Source organism: Pimephales promelas, chromosome 7 (assembly GCF_988280905.1).
Source record: "Pimephales promelas chromosome 7, fPimPro1.hap1.1, whole genome shotgun sequence".
Taxonomy (NCBI): Eukaryota; Metazoa; Chordata; class Actinopteri; order Cypriniformes; family Leuciscidae; genus Pimephales; species Pimephales promelas.
Genome location: NC_142775.1, coordinates 3,051,160 through 3,070,934, shown reverse-complemented (window position 1 = coordinate 3,070,934; position 19,775 = coordinate 3,051,160). Strand labels below are relative to the sequence as shown.

The 19,775-nt window shown below is 38.6% G+C and overlaps 1 protein-coding gene across 1 annotated transcript; it reads left to right on the top strand.

Annotated features, from left to right (window-relative positions):
• The first annotated feature begins 16,121 nt into the window (after positions 1–16,121).
• On the top strand, positions 16,122–18,173 carry LOC148978238 (macrophage mannose receptor 1-like). Its single transcript, XM_089133623.1, has 2 exons — positions 16,122–17,088; positions 17,486–18,173. Exon 1 carries the CDS (start codon positions 16,354–16,356, stop codon positions 17,083–17,085), a length of 732 nt encoding a protein of 243 aa, XP_088989749.1. The 5' UTR covers positions 16,122–16,353; the 3' UTR covers positions 17,086–17,088; positions 17,486–18,173.
• Positions 18,174–19,775: the final 1,602 nt, after the last annotated feature.

Genomic DNA, 19,775 nt, shown 5'->3' with positions numbered 1-19,775 from the left:
CTTTTTTTTTCTAAAATCAATAAATCTGAAAGTTTCCACACATAAATGAAGGTCTGGTATTAGACCACAAATGCAATGTGGAATAAACATGCTCGCTCGCTCACACACACACACACACACGTTAAATTCTGCTAACTGCTAATTGTCTCATTTACGTTTTTTTTTTTTCAATTTTTAAACAAATTTCTTATTTTAACGTTAGTGATTTTTAAAATTTGGTTTATTGAAATAAATTTGTGAATATAATTGGACTAGTTTTTTTCACTGCATTTTAGTTATGTTTTTGCTAATTCACATGCCATTACTGCAAATCATTTTAATGTATTTTATAATGTTTAAATAGACATATTCACACAATATATATATTTTTTTAAATAAGTTGTGATAGGAGCAGTTGGTCACGTTCAGAAAATGAATTTCTGTGGCCCTCTGGTGGATATATATGGTCAAAACACCTTTTTTTTTCTAAAATTGTGATTCCAACATACGGTATTTTCATCTAACCAGCAAATGGCAGAACTTTAACACCTAGATCAATATCCAGAAACAAAATATCCCCCAAAACACAGCATAAATGTTGAAGAAATTAGAAATAGCACAAACACATTAATTTTAATTGCCAGTTAGGTTGAAAACCCACCACAGGGTGTCTGCTAAGAAACTGGTCAGTAGATGTCCGATATTTGGGAATACCCTGTTTTTTAGTCACCACATCAACTCAGATAATAAAGCAGCTGTCCTTAATTAGGGTGTATAAGTAGGTGTGTTTTTTTGGTAGCACTTTATTTGAAGGGGTGTGCATAAGACTGACACGACACTGTCATAAACATGACATAACACCTGTCATGAACATGAAGGAGTCTTTATGAATGTTTATGACTGTTGTCATTAAGTGTCATTCGGTAAATTATGACACTTTTAATGCAAAGTTGACATTGTTTTAAATGTCTTGATTATGACAACTTGACATTAACCAAGAAATGATAACTAGTCCAACGTGTTCCACTTTACTTGAGGTAAGGGAAATATTAATGACACGGTTGTTAAAGCATTTGACAGTGTAATAACCCTTAATGACATCTTTATAACTAGTACAATGTGTTCCACTTTACTTGAGGACAAGTAAAATATTCATGTCACAGATATAATGGTGTCATGACAACTAAAGTTAAAACCAACCATCACATTTGACAAGGTAATATAATGTTAACACAAAGCTAAATACCTTCTTTAAGTGTTATAATTATACCTGTTATGACATATTTGTGACAGGTTATGATTTATTGGTTAAGTTGTCATGACAAAGACATTTTAAACAATGTCAACTTTGCCAAAGTGTCATAATTTACCGAATGACACTTAATGACAACGGTCATAAACTTTTCATACAATCCAACCATACATTTTAGCTAATCGTCTTATTGAGCAATTTGATTTTTCTTCTAATCTTGTTGGTTGGATTCTGGATTTTTTTTTAACAAAAACAGGACACAGAGAGTGAAGGTGAATGCAGCTCTATCTGGTCAGCTTTGCTCTTCTACAGGTTCACCACAGGGGTGTGTACTTTCACCCCTTTTGTTCATTTTATACAAATATGTGTTAGAGCAAATATGTAAATAGGACCATTATAAAATATGCTGATGACACCGCCATATGAGTCTGCTCCATAAAAATGAAAGAGGCCATGGTCCAATAATTGAATACGTTGTCAGATGGTGCGAGGAGTCACATCTTCAATTGAACATATCCAAAACAAAGGATATGTACATTGATTTTGGAAAAACTACAGGATATGAAGCAATAGTTATAAATGGTCAACTAGTGGACCAAGTACAATCTTATAGATACCTAGGGACAATTATAGGCTGTCTGTAAAAAAGGACAACAGCGCCTATACTGTTTGAGAAAATCACATCATTTCAATATAGACAAGACCATGATGACCTTAAGTCTTTTATTGAAACAGTTCATTTGACTTGTCATGGTTTGGTTGTGTCTCAGTCAAGCATAAAAATCGCCTAAACCAAATTAACACAGTCTCATCCCAAAAAGTCATATAACTGACGTTTTGGGACGTATTTTGACCATACGTCAATATCAGCCTTCGTCGGTAGATGGCGATCCCGGGCCGTCATACAACTGACGCTTTACCTTTAACGTCAGTTAGGTGACGGGTTAGGTTTAGGGTTAGGTTTAGGTATGGGGTAGAGTTAGGATCCCATAACCTCATCTACCGACGTTTAAGGGGGTCCTAAAAAGGCGAATATTGACGTATGGTCAAAAGACGTCCCAAAACGTCAGTTATATGACGTCTTGGGGTGAGACCGGGTTGACCAAATTGTAAAGTGGTCGAGTAAGCTGACTGGTGAATCTCAGCTGCACCCTGACTCTGTATGCAAAGCAATTACAGAGGTTAGCTATGGCTATCACAAATGATACATCCTCTGAATAGGGAATTCCAGAGTCTTCCTTCGGGATGAAGGTTGAAAGTCCCTATTTGTTGAACCACTCGATTTGTACCAGCAGCAATCACTCTGTTAAACAAGCTGTACAATTACTATTTGCACAAAAACGCACAAGAACTTTGGTCATGCACTGTTCTCTGTTCCTTCTTTTAATTTATTTTAATTGCCTGTTTTTACATGTTTAAATGTTTTGTGTGTCGTATGTCATGTTGTGGTCAACAATGTTCTAAGGATGCCCTGCCTCTTAGACTGTAAAACCAATTACCTACGGGTATTAATAAAGTAACCAAACCAACCAGTTTCATCTGGGTTTGCCAGCGGTGCTCTGTCTGGGCTTGTTGTTACTTGCGCAAGCATTACGTTTTTTACAACTTCAGAATACATCAACCGCAGACTTTGACAATTGAAATGCACCAAACACGGATGATACAAAAATGACAGCAATATAAAGAACTAAGCATAAAGATAATATCCTATATTCCACTAAACACTGGACATCGGTTAGACGTGCAGATCATGTCTATATTGGATCCTTCTATTCGACGTCCAAACTAGGTCCACTATTTAACCATGACCTAAAGCCCCGTTCACACTACACGCGACCAAGCGACGCGATATCATTCATTACAAACTTCATTATTCATTATCCACAATATAATGTGGACCAAGCGACGCGATACCATTCATTCAGGTGAGCGGGCGACTTCCGACGACACGCGCGACAGCGACCGATGGGGCGTGTCCAGCGACGCTACAAAGTTGAGAAATGTCAGAGCCCGTCTAACGGAGAGCCTTGGCACTTCCTATTAGCCCCGTTGTGTATCATCCTGGTTGCAGTTCCATTAGAATTCCACTGGGGGTGATCACGGGCGAGAGCAGAATGAATGGGAGTCTATGGGGCTAAACGGCTAAATGTGTCTCTTTCACCTGCTTGTCGTTAAATCAAAATAGATTTTATTGTTGATTCCGCAAGTTCAATATAGATTATAGGCCAAAAGTCGAATGAACGAGTATTTATGTCCTTTTGATCTCCTACAGGTTAGGCTGTTGTTGGCCGGGACACGCTAGCATTCTGCTATTGTGTGACGTCATCACAGATTTTCAGAATAGATAAGTGAACTTAAAAATGCAATTTTCAGCTGAGTGTATTTTCTTAGCCCTCCTTTTTGAATGCAACTTTCAGATTACTTGACAAAAAATTACATCCTGAGAAAAGTGGATTTCTGGGGGTGAAACCCCATTGACTCCCATTCATTCTGCTCGAAATCCACAGCTAGATGGAAGTTGGCAGTCTAATGAAAACCACCGAATTGAGACACTAAAATCTCTCTCTGACACATGCCACCAAGGCTGTGCAGAAATTATGCCAATATTCAAGAGTCACTGATGAACATTGCAGAAGAAAGCAAACAGAACCCGACCACACAAAATGAGGCTTGGTCACTGCATAAAAACATGAACAGACCTGTTCACGACTGCTTTTCTTTGCACTATGTGGAATTATGTTCTCCAACGTTTTAATGGGACAAGTGTTGCACTTCAAGCTGTGGATCTGGACCTGTGCAATGCTGTTGATTTGGTGAGGTCACTGCAGGAATATATTGTTGGTTTGAATGTCTCCCACCGTTTCAGCAACATACAAGACACACAAAGACTCATGTTGGTGAGTCTGCAACACCTGGGGTTCACTTATCAGGAAGAGAACGGTTCTCATCTGCTGTGTTTCTAGTTGTGATGGATAGGCTGCTGGCTGAACTTGATTGAACTGAACTTTCAGTCCTATAATAACCTCAACAGCACTTTTGGTTTCTTGAACAACATACCTACCCTCTCTGCAGAACATCTTCGTAAAAAAGCAACAGATCTGCAGAAGAGATACTGACCTGGAAAATAAATTTTGTGAAGAAATCATCCAGTTCAAAGAATTCATCTGCCATGATGAGCCATCATCTGCTTGGGAACTTCTTTTGTGCATTAAAAAAAAGAGAACAACAGACCATCTTCCCAAACGTGGATGTCGCTCTCAGACTTTACCTGTCACAAATGCAAGTGGGGAGTGCAGTTTCTCCAAACTGAAACTAGTAAAAATTAGACTAAGATCCACAATTGTGCTGCAGAAATGAAATCATCTCACTCTGATGTCAATAGAGAGTGACCTTCTACGTTAAGTGGATTTTACTGATTTGATCAAAGACTTTGCATCAAAGAAATCCAGAAGATGCCACTTCTAAAGAGTACTACAGGGGTTGGACAATGAAACTGAAACACTGGCCAATGTTGGAGGTTTCACATCTATATGCCTGGCGGCCAATCTTCAGAGTGAAGCACGGGTGGATCAGTGATGGTTTGAGCTCCAATATCATGACAATCCTGATTGTATTTGATGGACACGACACTGCCGAGGACTACCAAACCCTTCTGGAGGATCATGAGCACCTGATGCTCAAACCGTGTATCAGCATGATCATGCACCAACACACACAGCAAGACTTGTGACAGAAGGGTTTGATGAAGATGAAAGTGACGTTGAACATCTCCCATGGTCTGACAGTCACCAGATCTGAATATTATTGAGGTGTTTAGGAGGAGCGAGTCCACCAGCATCATATAGTGACCTGGACACTGTTCTGGAAGAGGAACGGCTCATAATCCCTCTGGTCACTGTGAAGGACTTCTATCTGTCAATTGGTGCTGTATTTGGATGCAAAATGAGGCCCTCACCATTCTAACAAATTATTGTGTAGTAAAACCAGGTGTTTCAGTTTTTTTGTCCAACCCCTGTATGTTAATATCTAAGAGTAATATCTTTAAAATGAGATGACGTACATGAAGTCATAACCTGATTACCTCTGTCTCTCTCTATTCCCTCCTGTCAGCCGTCTCTCCGTGCTGCCACAAGGACTTTCCCCTGTTATCAGCTGATCTTTCTCTGTAGCATCGCATCGTCAGTAGTGTACCTTTGGTTCCTAGGGTGTTTCGGCCTTTCACACTATACACCCTCCCCAAAGGCGGCCAGCGACAGGATGATCGAACCTGCTCTTGCGTCCCATTCCCAATTAGTCAAAGGAGTTACCTTGAGTTGTTGATAGCCAACATCCCATTGGACTATGCAAGGCAGGGGCGTCCTCCTCCCTTAGTCAAGCATTGTTGACTGCATACCTCCTGGCCCTATCACTTCGGGGCGCAGCTGGGGTCTTTTCTCTTTATCCAGAGCCGCTGACTGCTGCCTTCCGCCACCTCCGATACAGCTCTGGTTGCCGAACGCTGGCTCTGGCCCTTAATTCCCAGGTCTCTAAGCAGTCTGGTTGTTGATGTTGCGCCACAAAGCCTCCACTGGTCGGACTTCTGTATTCCAGCCATGATACCGTGCTTCGACAGCTCGATCGGCATAAAAAGTAAGTATACTTACTTTTTTAAGTATATAGATCCTGACATTTGGAATATTGTGTCCTCCGCTTGAGACAACAGATCCCTCCTCAGAGGAATCTGCCACAGTTGATCTATCAGGAGTGATACTGAGTCTGAGACCCATACTCGGGCCGGCCAGAACGGGGCTATCAGAAGAAGACTGATGCCCTCCTGACGGACCCTCCCTAGGACTCCCGGAAGCAGAGCGATCGGGGGGAAAGCGTACAGGCGAAGCCTCGACCAGGCCTGTACAATGGCATCCAACCCCAGTGGGGCTGGATGTGAGAGGGAGAACCAAAGTGGACAGTGGGACGTCTCTCGGAATAAATGCAGAATAAATAAATAAATGTGGAATAAATCCACTTCCATTGGTCCAAACCTCTCCCATATCAACTTCACCACATCTGGATGAAGTCTCCATTCCCCGGGCCTCGACAGGATGTCTGCTCCCTGCAGTGTTGTAGTCGAGACCACCTCACTCGAGTCCGAGTCGACACCGAGACCAGAGAGAGTCGAGTCCGAGTCAAGACCGAGTCCATAGAGAGTCGAGTCCGAGTCGAGACCGAGACCAGAGAGGGTTGATTACCTAATTTACTTTTATTTACTTAGAGAAATCCTTTTTTTTTTTTTACTGAATTTACTTAGAGTTTAAAAAATATGATAGTTTAGGGTAAAAAGGCCACATAGTAGGTGGTGTTGAAAGTAATTTTATTACAATTTGTCATGCGCAGTTGCGCACTAGAAAATCGCCAATCACTGGGCGTGTCAATCAATTTAAAGAAATATTTTATTAACATACATTAATAATCATGAAAAATATTTTGAATTGAACTCGAGTTGACTCGGGAATAATTCAGAGTCCTAAAAAAAAAATGTTCGAGTACGAGTCAATTCCGAGTCCAAATGCACACGAGTCCATGACAAGACCAAGACCATTAAAATGTGGTCTAGAGACCGAGTCCGAGTCTCGAGTACTACAACACTGCCTCCCTGATTCTGAATCCCCGGGATATATATTGCTCTGATGGATAATATTTTCCCTTGGGACCATAAAATTATATGATGCGCCAGTCTGGATAGAGGGCGCGATCTGAGTCCCCCCTGTCGGTTCAGGTAGGCCACCACTGATATATTGTCCGAATGTATCAAGACATGGTAACCCTTGATGTCTGGCAGGAAGCTCCTCAAAGCCCTGAACACAGCTAACATCTCTAGGCAATTTATATGCCAAGAATGATGATGGTCCTGCCACAGACCCCTGGCAAAGCGACCGTCAATGACCGTGCCCCATCCAATAAGGGAGGCGTCTGTCGAAACGGTTTTCCGGCAACATGATTGTTAAGGAGATCTAACCAATCAGCGAAGAACTTATTGGTGACGCTGAGCTGACATTAGGTGGCGAGTTATAAACTTCCTGATCAGTTAGCAAGTGGAGTTAAGAGAAGAACGCGCATCATATCTTCCTGTATCTTAAGGCCTGTTCACACCGGGACGAATTTTGCGTGCGTTATTCGTCGACGTTTAACGCCTCGTGACTAAACAATGGGCGCCAATGTGAGTGTTCACACCGACACGAAAAACGCCACGCGTAAAAGCGTCATTTTTAAAAAAACGCCTCGGGTTCGTTTTTTTTTGGTTTGACGCGCCGCGTCAAAACCTATCCGACCAACGAGATCGGCGGGTTTGCTCACGTGTCTGGTACTTCTGAAGTTACAGTAAAACACAACTTGAGGGCGCTCAAACACAAAACGGTCTTGCCGAGCACACATACGGCGAAGAAGAGATAAGATACCTATGGGCAAGATGAATGTTGAGCTGCTGGTCTCGTAGCACAAAGAGCTATAAGAAAATATTTATATTAGTATTTCTGTAATAATAGTATAGTATAGGGTGACCAACAGTCCTGTTTTCCCGGGACATGTGTAAAACGGTCACTTTGTGCTTTATAGAAATCTGAGTTGAGATGAGAACTGCGCATAGTGTGCATAATGTCAGTTAGATTTTGACCAGTGAGGAGAGGAGATAAATAACCGGCTCTGCCGACTCTTTGTATTCTTTCTTTTATTTTATTTTTCTATTGTGACCAGATGTTTGTTTGTTTGTTTTCTCTCGCTCGATCCCCGTGTATGAGGAGGACGAGTGTAACGTTTGAGTGGTTTTATTAAACGCGGGGAAATAGGACAACTCTCGTCTTTCGTGCATCTGTTCATCCGACAACTGCTATGTTTTTTATCTCTGGGCAACATCTCAACTTTGCGTTACACATGTCCTGTTTCCACGTCCTGTCCTGACTGTTTTTAAGTGATGAAAATGTCCTGGTTTTCAAACAAAAACTGCTGGGAAAGATCAAATATAGATGGGCAAACAAGGTGGACGAGGAAGAAAAACAAGATAAAGAGAATGAAAACTAAAGATATAAATAGATTTTGTTAGTTCGTTTTTGTAAGTTTGTGAGAGCTATTTTTTGTTACATTTGGAGGCATTTCTTTTAGTTATTTATTATTTAGGCCTATATATTTTTCTAATACAGAAGACATTATTTCTATTATTATTTCATTCGTTTTTTTTCTATCTGTCATAATAAAACATTGAGACATGAATATGATCACCCTGGTATAGTATTCTATTATTATTTCTGTTTTACATTAAGCGCCATCTAATGTCAGGGAATGAATTTGCATGTTCATTTATCGTCAGCGAAAATCGCTTGGGTGTGAACACAAAAAACGCGTTGAAAAACGCTGACGAATAACGCGCGCTGATATTCGTCCCGGTGTGTACGGGCCTTTAACCTTCAGTGTTTATCTTCTGTGTGTGCGTTCATGAGAAAATGTAAGTCTATTTACTTAATCGAGATTTATTAATAGTTAACTGCCACAGTACTGTTTGGTTGATGTAAATTATCGAGTTGTTTATTGTTTAGTGATACTGACCTCACGTCAAAGTCGGACTGTCATAAATACAGGGCTCTCAAGCATCACGCATTGAGCGTGACAGTCACTCATTTCGGTCTTTTGTCACGCACTCCCGCCACACATTGTATTTCTCACGCAGAAAAACTATTTATAATATACTTAATATGCCGCAGCGCCCAAATTGTCACTGGCCGCTCCACTCTCACTGTAGAACGTGCACGTCTCCCCTCGAGCCTGTCACTTATCAGGCAGCCAATCAAAAAAAGGAAGGGGCACACAAAGGCTAGCCAATCAGAAAATAGCACTATTGTATCTGGGTAAGATTTAAAGCAACAACCAATAAAAAAAAGCTCTCTCTTGAAGAGATTCTCTTCCAAAAGTTTCGTTCACCCGCAGAGGAAACGAGTGGTGGATCACTTTGAGCAGAGTAAGTCATGATCTCCTGTTTTAATGTTACAACAAATTTACATATTGTTTGACACAAACAATGACAACTTAACTGCTGTTAGAGAATCATATTTTATAATTATCCTGGCCATGGATGCATTAATCATTGCATCTGTCTTTCAAAGATGTCAGGTAAGCGAACAAGTATCCTCTCATTTGCCCTGAGAGGAAAGCCCCCTAAAATGGCTGGACTTGAACCGAAGTGTTTTAAATTGGAGCCAGCACCACAAATGATAAAGGAGTTCTCTCTCTCTCTTTATCTCTCTCTGAAATTGAATAAATACTTATTTGGTTGAATTGTCAGTGCCATGTGTCAAACACTTTCTGCAATTAATAACAAAAACACTAATAATAATATGATTAATGATGAAACACCACCATTCCAACACCCCCCCCCCACACACACACACACACTAACACACTAACACACACACAATGTAACATCAAATTTATAATTTTAATGGTTATTTTTTGTTAACCTTTCTTCATGTCTTGAAGTATCGCAATAATATCGTATCGTGAGTTCAGTATCGTGATATGTATCGAATCGTGACATCATTACACTCATTACACATTAATAAACATTGATCAACACACACAGTTGTGGAACGAAGCTGTCAGGAAATGCTCTGAGACACAAAGGTGGATCCAAATGCAGTATTTATTATTACCCTGGAACATTATTATTACCCTGCAGTATTTATTATTACCCTGGACCCCCCCCCCCCCCCTACCCCCCTCTCTTGAATTACCATCTCCTGTCACGGAGAAATTCTGCTAAGACTCTTAAAAAAACTACATAAGAAAATAAAATGGAAACATTCAAGGAAAGCTAAATTTTGGTAGATTTTTGTTTTTCATTTTATTAGATTCATAAAAATGTAATGATGGAAAAATATTTTTAAATACAATTCTTTATTGTAAAACATACTTAATTCTTTGAAATACTTTAAGTTCCTTTTTGCTGCTAGTTTTCTTTGACACACATTTGTTTTTCTTCAGAAGGAAGCATAATGGAAAGTAATGTAAATTTAAAATGCTACAATGACTAAAATTTGCATGATTTGAGGCTCAGGGTTAGTCACTAAGCCATCAAACATTACACATTTTGACAATTTTTTTTTTTAGAATTAGCTTAAAACTGCTTTTACTTTTACTTGCATGGTTTTACAAAAAATAAAAGTCTTTGTGTTCCGTTTTCATCATTCTATTTGACTTTTATCACTGTACTAATAAAGTACTGATTACAATTTTTTAGTCCTGAGACTTCCACATAAGTATATGTACATTTTTTAAATATTTAGACCCCTCTATTGTCGATTGCTATCAGGATGTAAATCTAGTACTTCCCTTTTACTTGTTTCCATGCTCGAAGAACGGGCCCCTGTTATCCATTGCCTCAGCATATGGCTTTATCGAGTTTGTTTTGTGTTTTTATTAAATGTACTGATTTTTATTAAATGTACTGACTGAACGTTATGATTAGAAGCAAGATGCACATTTCACTTTTTATAGTGCGCAAAATAATTAATGATGAAACAAGGATGTTATAAAATACATCGATGCTGAACTTTCTTAGCTAAGCATTCAGCGAGCAACGCTTCAAGTTCAGGAAAAAAAAGGAAAGTATTGTACATGGCGATTAAACCGCACAATGGACTAAGCGGAGCTTAAATATAGCCTTGTGTTGTGTAAATTCTTAACAACATTACCTCATTGTAAAAAATGCAACGAGCGCAAACATTCAGGCAAGATACATTTAATAATTTTGTTTGGCAAAAACGAAATTCAGGCCCTGAAGACTTTTTTTTCCCTGTTTACTGCTTTTCCTGTTTTACTGCTGTTTAAAGCAGTAAAATCCCCAGCCACCTAAACTAAACAGGGAGCTGCGAAAAGTTATTTGGGCTTCTTGGAGGGCTTCCTGGTGCATGAGGAGCGAGGCATTAGTAACAATACTCGCTGTCCTGAAAGCAAAAGCAAACAAAGGATATGCGTTGGTCACCGGTTAGCGAAAGGGGAAGACGACTTCTGGAACAAAGGCGAAATCAGCTGCGAGATGCTGTAGAGCTGTATTCGACTTGAAAACTTTTTCAGAGTACTCATTACGTGTCTGACGTAATGATCATTGGCTCACACGCTGTAGCTGCCCGCGCCATTGGATGTGCAGTTGCCCCAGCACAGCCAATGAGTGAGCCAGACTCTAACTGTGCTAGCTGAACGAAGTGGACGTTCTCGAAAGGGAACTGCAAACCTACTCACCGCAGGAGTTTCCTATTTCATTTTCGGGAATGTGTACTGACGCATCTGTGAACCCTGAGCTGCAACATCTGGCTGATCAAATAACTGCAATGGAGAAAAGGTATCCAGAGTAGAGGTCATCTCGGGTCCTAAAAACTGCACCCGACCCGAATCAACCCGAATCACTACTTACCCGAACCCGACGTGCATAAATAATTTTTTATAAAAGAAAAACCAGACCCGAGACAAACCCGATAAAATTAGACCCGAGTCCGACCCGACTTGACGCCTTTTCCTTTAGAACCCGACTAGACCCGAACGTAAATGGCATTGACATTGTGCACAGCCTGCAGCCCTGCGTTTCTCAAAAATGCACTTAATATAGACGCGCAAGTGTAAGCGCTAAAGTGCTAAATGTCAATCACACATCACTGTTACCCATTACGTCCTATAAAATTTGGCTTAATTTTATTTACCTGACCATACGATGATTAGAACCACCACAGGGTAAAATTTACCGATGGCTGTTTTTAAAATGTAGCCTATAAAAGATTTTCAATCAAATTCTCCCTCACCTTTTTCAGGATTTGTCTGTTATCGCCTCCATGCTTGACAGTAGCCATGTTTCCATCGACACGTTTTTATCCGAATTAAGTGATATCCAATGAAAAATGCCTTATGGAAACAGTAAAATTCGATGAAATTTCATGAAAATCGACTCAAATGAAATACGTTCGGTCTCATCGGATTTTCTCTTGATGGATATACGGCTAATGCGATAAAAGCTGATGGAAACGTTATTTGCCGAATAAATAATGAATTGCGATTAAGTTTTATGACCTTTCATGGTTGCAACACGTCAGAAGACGAGTTCATTTCCGGCCAGTCTGTTTGCGCACACATGGCGGATGTCAACAAAGACAGATGTAAGTGGATAAAGCAAAAAGATGCTTCAACTAAAGGGTTTCCGTGAACCACGATCTCCCAGAACTGATGGAGCGCTCGTTCCCAAACCACAGTCACCTCCGCTGTCGTCGGGCATACGTGCATCGTCATCATCATAGCAATGTTTATAGCGTCGCTGTTTTCTTAGGTTAGTTTTGCTTGTTTTTACGTGGCTTGGTTGAATTCTAATGTAGAATCCCAGACAGCAAACTGACATTGAATCAACGTGGAAACGACGTCTCTCATGACATTGAAACAACGTTGATTTTGCTCATCGAATTAACGTTGAATCAACGTCAGACGCGGCATTCTTCAAAGCTAAATGAAAATCGAAAATTGGTTTGCTTTCATAACGTTGAAACAACGCGTTGATTTCAAGTTGATTTTCCGTTAGTTTTGAAAGAATGACGCGTCTGACGTTGGTTCAACGTTAATTCGATGAGCAAAACAATGTCAGATCAACGTTGTTTCGATGTCATATTTCCACGTTGATTCAATGTCAGTCTGCTATCTGGGATGTGGTCTGTTATTTCTAGTTAACAGACTGCGGCGCTGCTATAACACACCGTTGCCATGGACGCAGTTCAGAGACGGAACATTTTCTTTAGCAGAAGCAATACTCGTTTTTAAATCAATAAACTCGTTTTTAAGTCAATATTTTGTGTCAAATTATTTATTTATTTGGTTGATTTATATGTAGGCTAATAAGCAGGATAATATATAGCGAGGCGGTTGTTATAGCGAATACAACCAACAACCGCCTCGCATACATTATCCCATTCATATGTCGCAATCAGCTGGCACATAAGCATTATTAGACTTCAACTTGTGAAATATTGATCATTTTTGGTAGATGGCGCGATCCGTTTTGTCTAACAAAACTTTGTTCGCAAAAGTTTGCTTGAATGTTGTTCGATTCAGTGCGAAAATAAATGGAAACACCTTAAAATGTCTCAAATCAATTCGATATACCAATTTGATCGCAAAACAGCATGTGACGTCACTACGTACAGGTTTTTATTCGCTTTAAAGCCGTTGGATGGAAACACACTTTCACCAGCTTTATCCGCATGAGTAACCGAATTTCAGATAATTCGATTGACACCCAGATAGCAAACTGACATTGAATCAACGTGGAAATATGACATCGAAACAACGTTGATCTGACATTGTTTTGCTCATCGAATTAACGTTGAACCAACGTCAGACGCGTCATTCTTTCAAAACTAACGGAAAATCAACTTGAAATCAACGCGTTGTTTCAACGTTATGAAAGCAAACCAATCTTCGATTTTCATTTAGCTTTGAAGAATGCCGCGTGTGACGTTGGTTCTACGTTAATTCGATGCGCAAAATCAACGTTGTTTCAATGTCATGAGAGACGTCGTTTCCACGTTGATTCAATGTCAGTTTGCTGTCTGGGCAAGTGGATGGAAACATGGCTAGCGTTGCGTATTTTTAAAATTGATTGACAGGCCTGGCTTAACGACAATTCAAATACTTGCATGTAGTCAACCATCCATCCACATGATGGCGCACTAGTTCTTCTTGGCAAACGGAGGGGTTGGTTATGTGGAGCGAGCAACTGAGTAACCGTGCTTATGCTTATATCCCATTGCACGTAAAAGCGCGGATTCGCTCTCTCACTTAAAAAAAGATATTTTAAATACTGCAATTTTGTTAAATGCCCAACATAGTTTAAAATGATTTGGGTATTCTCGGGTCCATTTGGAAAGGCATATTTATTTTAAATTACCTGAGACCTGAGACCAATAATACCGAACCCGACCCGTGTCCGAGACACTCGTCTGAGTTTTGGACCCGAACCCGCTCGGGTCTCGGGTCGGACCTCGGGATTTCGGATCCAAATGGACCCGTGAAGACCTCTGATCCAGAGTCTTTATAAATCACTCTTGGGGATTTTAACAAAGCAAATATCTCCCGTGAACTGCCAAAATACAGACAGCATGTTACATGTCCTACCAGAGACAGTTATATACTCGACCACTGTTACACCACAATTAGTAACAGGTATAAAACATACATGATTAATAAGATATATCTAAGGCAACTACAGGTGATTAATTCAGCTTAATGGTAGAAATTTTTGAAGTCTCTGCTGGTTTAATAATGTCTCTAGAACGTGCTGCTGGGAAGAAGAGGTGCCCTGAAGAGGAGAAAATAAATGTCTCTCTTTCAGACTGTGTTGATTTGGGCATTGGGTCTGTCTTCACAAGTCTCTGTTCTCTCATATGGATTTATGCATTTAGTTACAAAGGTGTCTCTTGGCCATTTGGTCATGCAGGGCTTTTAATTTTGTGGAACAAGGAAGGTCTACTTTATTGATTAGAAATTTCATCACAAACCCTGGTGTTTTAGATAAGGTAAGCATGGGAGAGATGGTCAATTCAGCAAATTAGGGCACCATGGATATTTTTTTACGACTCTCTAATGGCTCGGTGGGGAATCTCTGATCTTTGCAATGTGGTGTTGTGCTCATTTGATGGGCATTGTTCATGGATAGTCCTTCAGTGTCTGCAGATTTTCTTACCGCCAATCACCACTGATTCCAAAGGAAAATGTTTGACAGCTTATTTGGATGGCATTCACGATTGATTTTACTGGATTTGATTAGCATATTTTGTATTTCCATATCTTTTCATATACCTTTGTCTATGGAAATACAATCCTGTAAAACAGCGTACATGAGAGAAAGCCAGACGATAACAGATACAAATATATATATATATATATGAAGAGTTCAGATGCAAAAACCTCTAAATGCCATTTGAAATTTTCTTCTTTAATGATGATTTTTATCAAGCTTGTATATTTAAGTTCAGTAATTTCACTTAAATGGCAATGATAATTACCTATTAATTGTTATTTAAGTGAAATTACTGAACTTAAATATACAAGTTTGATAAAAATCATCATTAAAGCTGAAAATTTCAAATGGCATTTAGAGGCTTTTGCATCTGAACTCTTCATATATATATATATATATATATATATATATTTGTTGATCAAATGAGAGCCTAATCTGGGAACACTACTTTAACCAAACTAGGAAGCACATGAAAAAACTTTCATGTCAGTTTTATCTGCCCACAGGTTCTTTCTAATTTTAAATACATTTATTTTATACAAAGCATTCTAATACGAATCCATTAACATATTACTTGCATATCGCTTAAGACTTATATTAATATAATACTTAATCTTTTTTTGGAGTACTTCTTTATTGCCCAATGTACATTTCTTTATCACTTATTATGGTGTGTAATATAGCCGTGAATGCAAACGTTCCACAACGTTTTTGAAAGTGCACAATAAGTTACAGTGTAGTGTAGTGAGTAGTAACTGAATGTGAGTGCAAATTAATTTATAAGTCTATATTTGTTAAAATTTCACTTTAAAAAAATTACAATTAATGCAATTAAATGTGCTCAATCAACTTACGACATAATAAAATTGAAAGTATTCTCTACACAGATGTAAAGTACAGTACACTACTATTACATTACAATTACATATTATCTGCATGTGCATTTTTAAAAAAGTAGACATAAAAGCACACTTTCAATACATTTAAGTGCACTTTTTTTAATAAGAGCAGTCTTTAAATGCAAGATATTTAAAGTATACTTGCAACAGTTCCACTTTAGCACAATCAAATATACTTAAGTATATCTTTAGTTGGACCTCACCACTATTTCTGGATTATTAAAATATAAAGTACAATATTAGTTGTTCCAATTAAGCAACTGATTTGTTTGTTCTGACTGTAAAGGTGTGCTGTGATTGGTCACACCCTCACACTCTGTTCTCATTGGCTGTATGTCAGTTTAAGTAAAAGAGAGTCAGTGTCATCATGCACAATTCTGGCCTCTACCTCAACTAATCATTGAAACATCACCAAACCTCGTCACTGGATGAAGATGAAGACGACACTCGCTGTGCTCCTAATCCTGGAGCTCTACGGACTCTCCTCCGGTCTCATTAAACAACATTATTTTATCAATGAGGAAAAGAGCTGGCATTCTGCGCGACATCACTGCAAAGATTTATTTCTAGACCTGTCCACCTTCACCACTGAGAGCGAGGAGCAGCAGTTTTTGGAAGATGCAGTTGGTCAAACTTCTAATGCCTGGGTTGGTCTCCACGAAAAATCAGGAGGAGTGTGGAAGTGGAATGGAAATGACAATCCAACAGTAATAATCTGGGATACTTCTAATCTGTTTAGTTCTGATGAAAACTGTGCTTTTATACACAACAGTTCTAAGAAGCTGCATGACGAAAAATGCAATGTTAAACTTAAATTCTTCTGCATGAAAAAGTTTGTTCTGGTGCAGCAGGAAGAGAGCTGGGAAGGCGCTCTGGAATACTGCAGAAAACATCATAATGATCTGGCGAGTCTGAAAAATATTACTTCTGCTTCAGAAGAAATCCCACTGGCTGAAACTAGATATGTGTGGACTGGTCTGCGCTTTCTAGCAGGAGAGTGGAGATGGGTCGATGGAGATGATCTTGACTTTACGGCCTGGCCTCAGACGGGACTGCCCCAGTGTCCAGCAAGAAACCTTCGTTGTGGAGCCCTGAACAAGCTAACAAGGGTCTGGACACACAGAGACTGTGAGGAGAAGCTCTACTTCTTTTGTCAGTAGATGGTACGTCACTTACACAGATATTTTATGAGCAAAGATTACAACTACATTAGATTTGGTACCAATAAAATATTTGGGCCATCTTTTAACAGAAGCAGGCACGTGCAGAGAGGAGCCCCTTAAAATAGAAAACAATTATTTCAAATTTGTAGTAATATTTCACAATATTACTGTTTTTTTCTGTATTTTACATCAAATAAATGCTTAAAAGTTTAGTGTCCAAACATTTGAGAACCTGCCCCTGAGGAACTCTCTGCACGTTCCTGTATTGTACAGCCTCTTATTTGTTATTGCAACTGTTGAACATTTTTATTAATCGCTATTGCTAACTGTTTATTGCTGTCTTGTATGTAAACCACCCTTTTCCCTTTTTTTATTTGACAAACTGGATCACTCTCAGAAGGGATTGTTCAACAACAATTTCTTCTCCTCACTCAAAGCATTCAACGATCAGTCGACAGATCCACACCACTCACACTTACTGGAGAGAAGAAAGTATCCCGCTCCGACTTCACTGCATAAAGCACTGCGTGACACTATAAAGTTCCTATAACAATCCAGAAAATTGCTTTCGATTAAAGTACTGGATTTAGTTTAATTTTGGTGTATTTTATGCGTATCTTATAAGTACAAAAATGGTTCATGTTCTTTTGTTTTATAACTCTACAGTATATTCAAAGTTTTTTTTCAAATATAAAATCAAATAAAACGTTAGTAGTAGTTGTGTTTCGAGGAGCTGTACAGTGTGTGACATATTTTACTTCTGAAATTGTTAAATTGATCATTCAAATTCCATTCAGCAACTTTATCTTCCCGATGCATGAATTATTAAATCACAAAGTAAATAGTTCTTAATAACACATTGTTTATTAGTATTATTATACATTTTGAATTATGTATAATGATGCATTTTAATCTTTTTGTTATGTGTTTAGGGCATATCTATCCACTGTACACTATGCATATTCAGGTTGTAATGCAATGTAATGTAAGTCAATGGCCATTTCTAGTATATTTTTAAGTGTCTCTTGTGAAAATATATTAAATATCTGATGCTAAATTCTGCAATTGACCAGTTTGAATTGAGTATTTAAGAAGCAAGTAAACTTAGAGACGTGAGTAAACTTTCCTACAGTTTTCTAATCACCATCAGAATAGAAGAGTCCATATTGTCAATTAATGTATATTGGTAGATGTACTGACATGAGGATGATAAAAGTATTTTGATTTGAGTAAACCACTGTATCCTTTTAAGTGTGTTACTTCAATGAATATGTAGGCCTACTATTGAAATTATATGGGTCGTATTTATTTTGCATTTAATTAAAGTACAACCCTTATATGTATAAATAATATGTATATTTAAACATTTTATAATGTTTAAATATACATATTCCCAAAATATATATTGTTTTTAAAAGTTGTGATGGGAGCAGTTGGCCACATTCAGAAAATGAACAGATCTCTGTGGCCCTCTGGTGGATATATATGGTCAAAACACTTTGTTTCTAAAATTGTAATTCCTTCATACGGTATTTCCATCGAACCAGCAGATGGCAGAACTCTGCCTTTAACACCTAGATCAATATCCAGAAGTAAATTATCAACCCAAATGAAGAAATTAGAAATAGCACAATCACATTTATTTTAATTGCCAGTTAGGTTGAAAACCCACCACAGGCTGCCTGCTAAGAGACTGGTCATGTATATGTCCAATATTTGGGAATACCCCATTTTTTTGTCACCACATCAACTCGGATAATATAGCAGTTGTCCTTAAAGGGATAGTTCACTTTGACATTAATTTTTGATATGTTTTATCTTACCTCAAGGACATCCAAGATGTAGGTGTCTTTGTTTCCACAGTAGTTTCAATTTTGATATTTTTAGGTCAAACCGTTCATGTCTGTCATATAATGCAGGTCTATGGTCACCACCTCAAAGAGCATGCACAGAGACGTCCAAATTAAACATGATTTTATGACTGGTAAATGTAAGTACACATTGATGGCCTAAGACACGAAGCGAGTGGTTTATATGAGAAAATTAACAGTATTTATATAGTTTTTACCTCTTGTAATCACAGCCACGTCCAAGTGATCTGAGGGCGTAGACGCTTTGGTCAGCGCAAGTGTCGGAAAGCGCCAGAAGAATGAGCTAGAGAGTATTTTACCAATTATGTGTAGGCATCTATATTACATATTTATTATATTTTTTACTTATGTCATTAAAACATTTGTTATTATGATAAAAAAACACATTGTATTTAATAATAAAAAAAAAACATTAAATTTTTACATTTGACGGTGGGTCTCCCTTCAAAGCAATTTATTAGCGTTGCCATAGGAACACTTCGGCTTTTGCCACCCGGAAAACGTCTATTACTGTTGTGACGTCAGGGTGAATTGTCGTATAGGTGAAAATTCAATGAAAATACAAGTTCACAACCAAATTGTGAGAAAGACCAGCTATGCTTGGCAAGGAGATAAGTAGAGGAATAAAAGGAGGAAACACTAGGAGACTCTAATCAATTATTGTAAAGGGTTTATTAACTTTGGACAAAACATTTCCTTTCCTTCTGACTTTAAAAAAAGCAATGCCAATTCTCTATCTTGATAGATACATAGACTTTAACACATTAAAGGATCTAAGCTCTCTCAAAAGAGAGCTTAGTGCAGGTCAGATGTTAT

What these genes read in the sequence shown, in the direction of transcription:
- LOC148978238 (XM_089133623.1), top strand. Translation starts at nt 16,354, where the DNA reads ATGAAGATGAAGACGACACTCGCTGTGCTCCTAATCCTGGAGCTCTAC.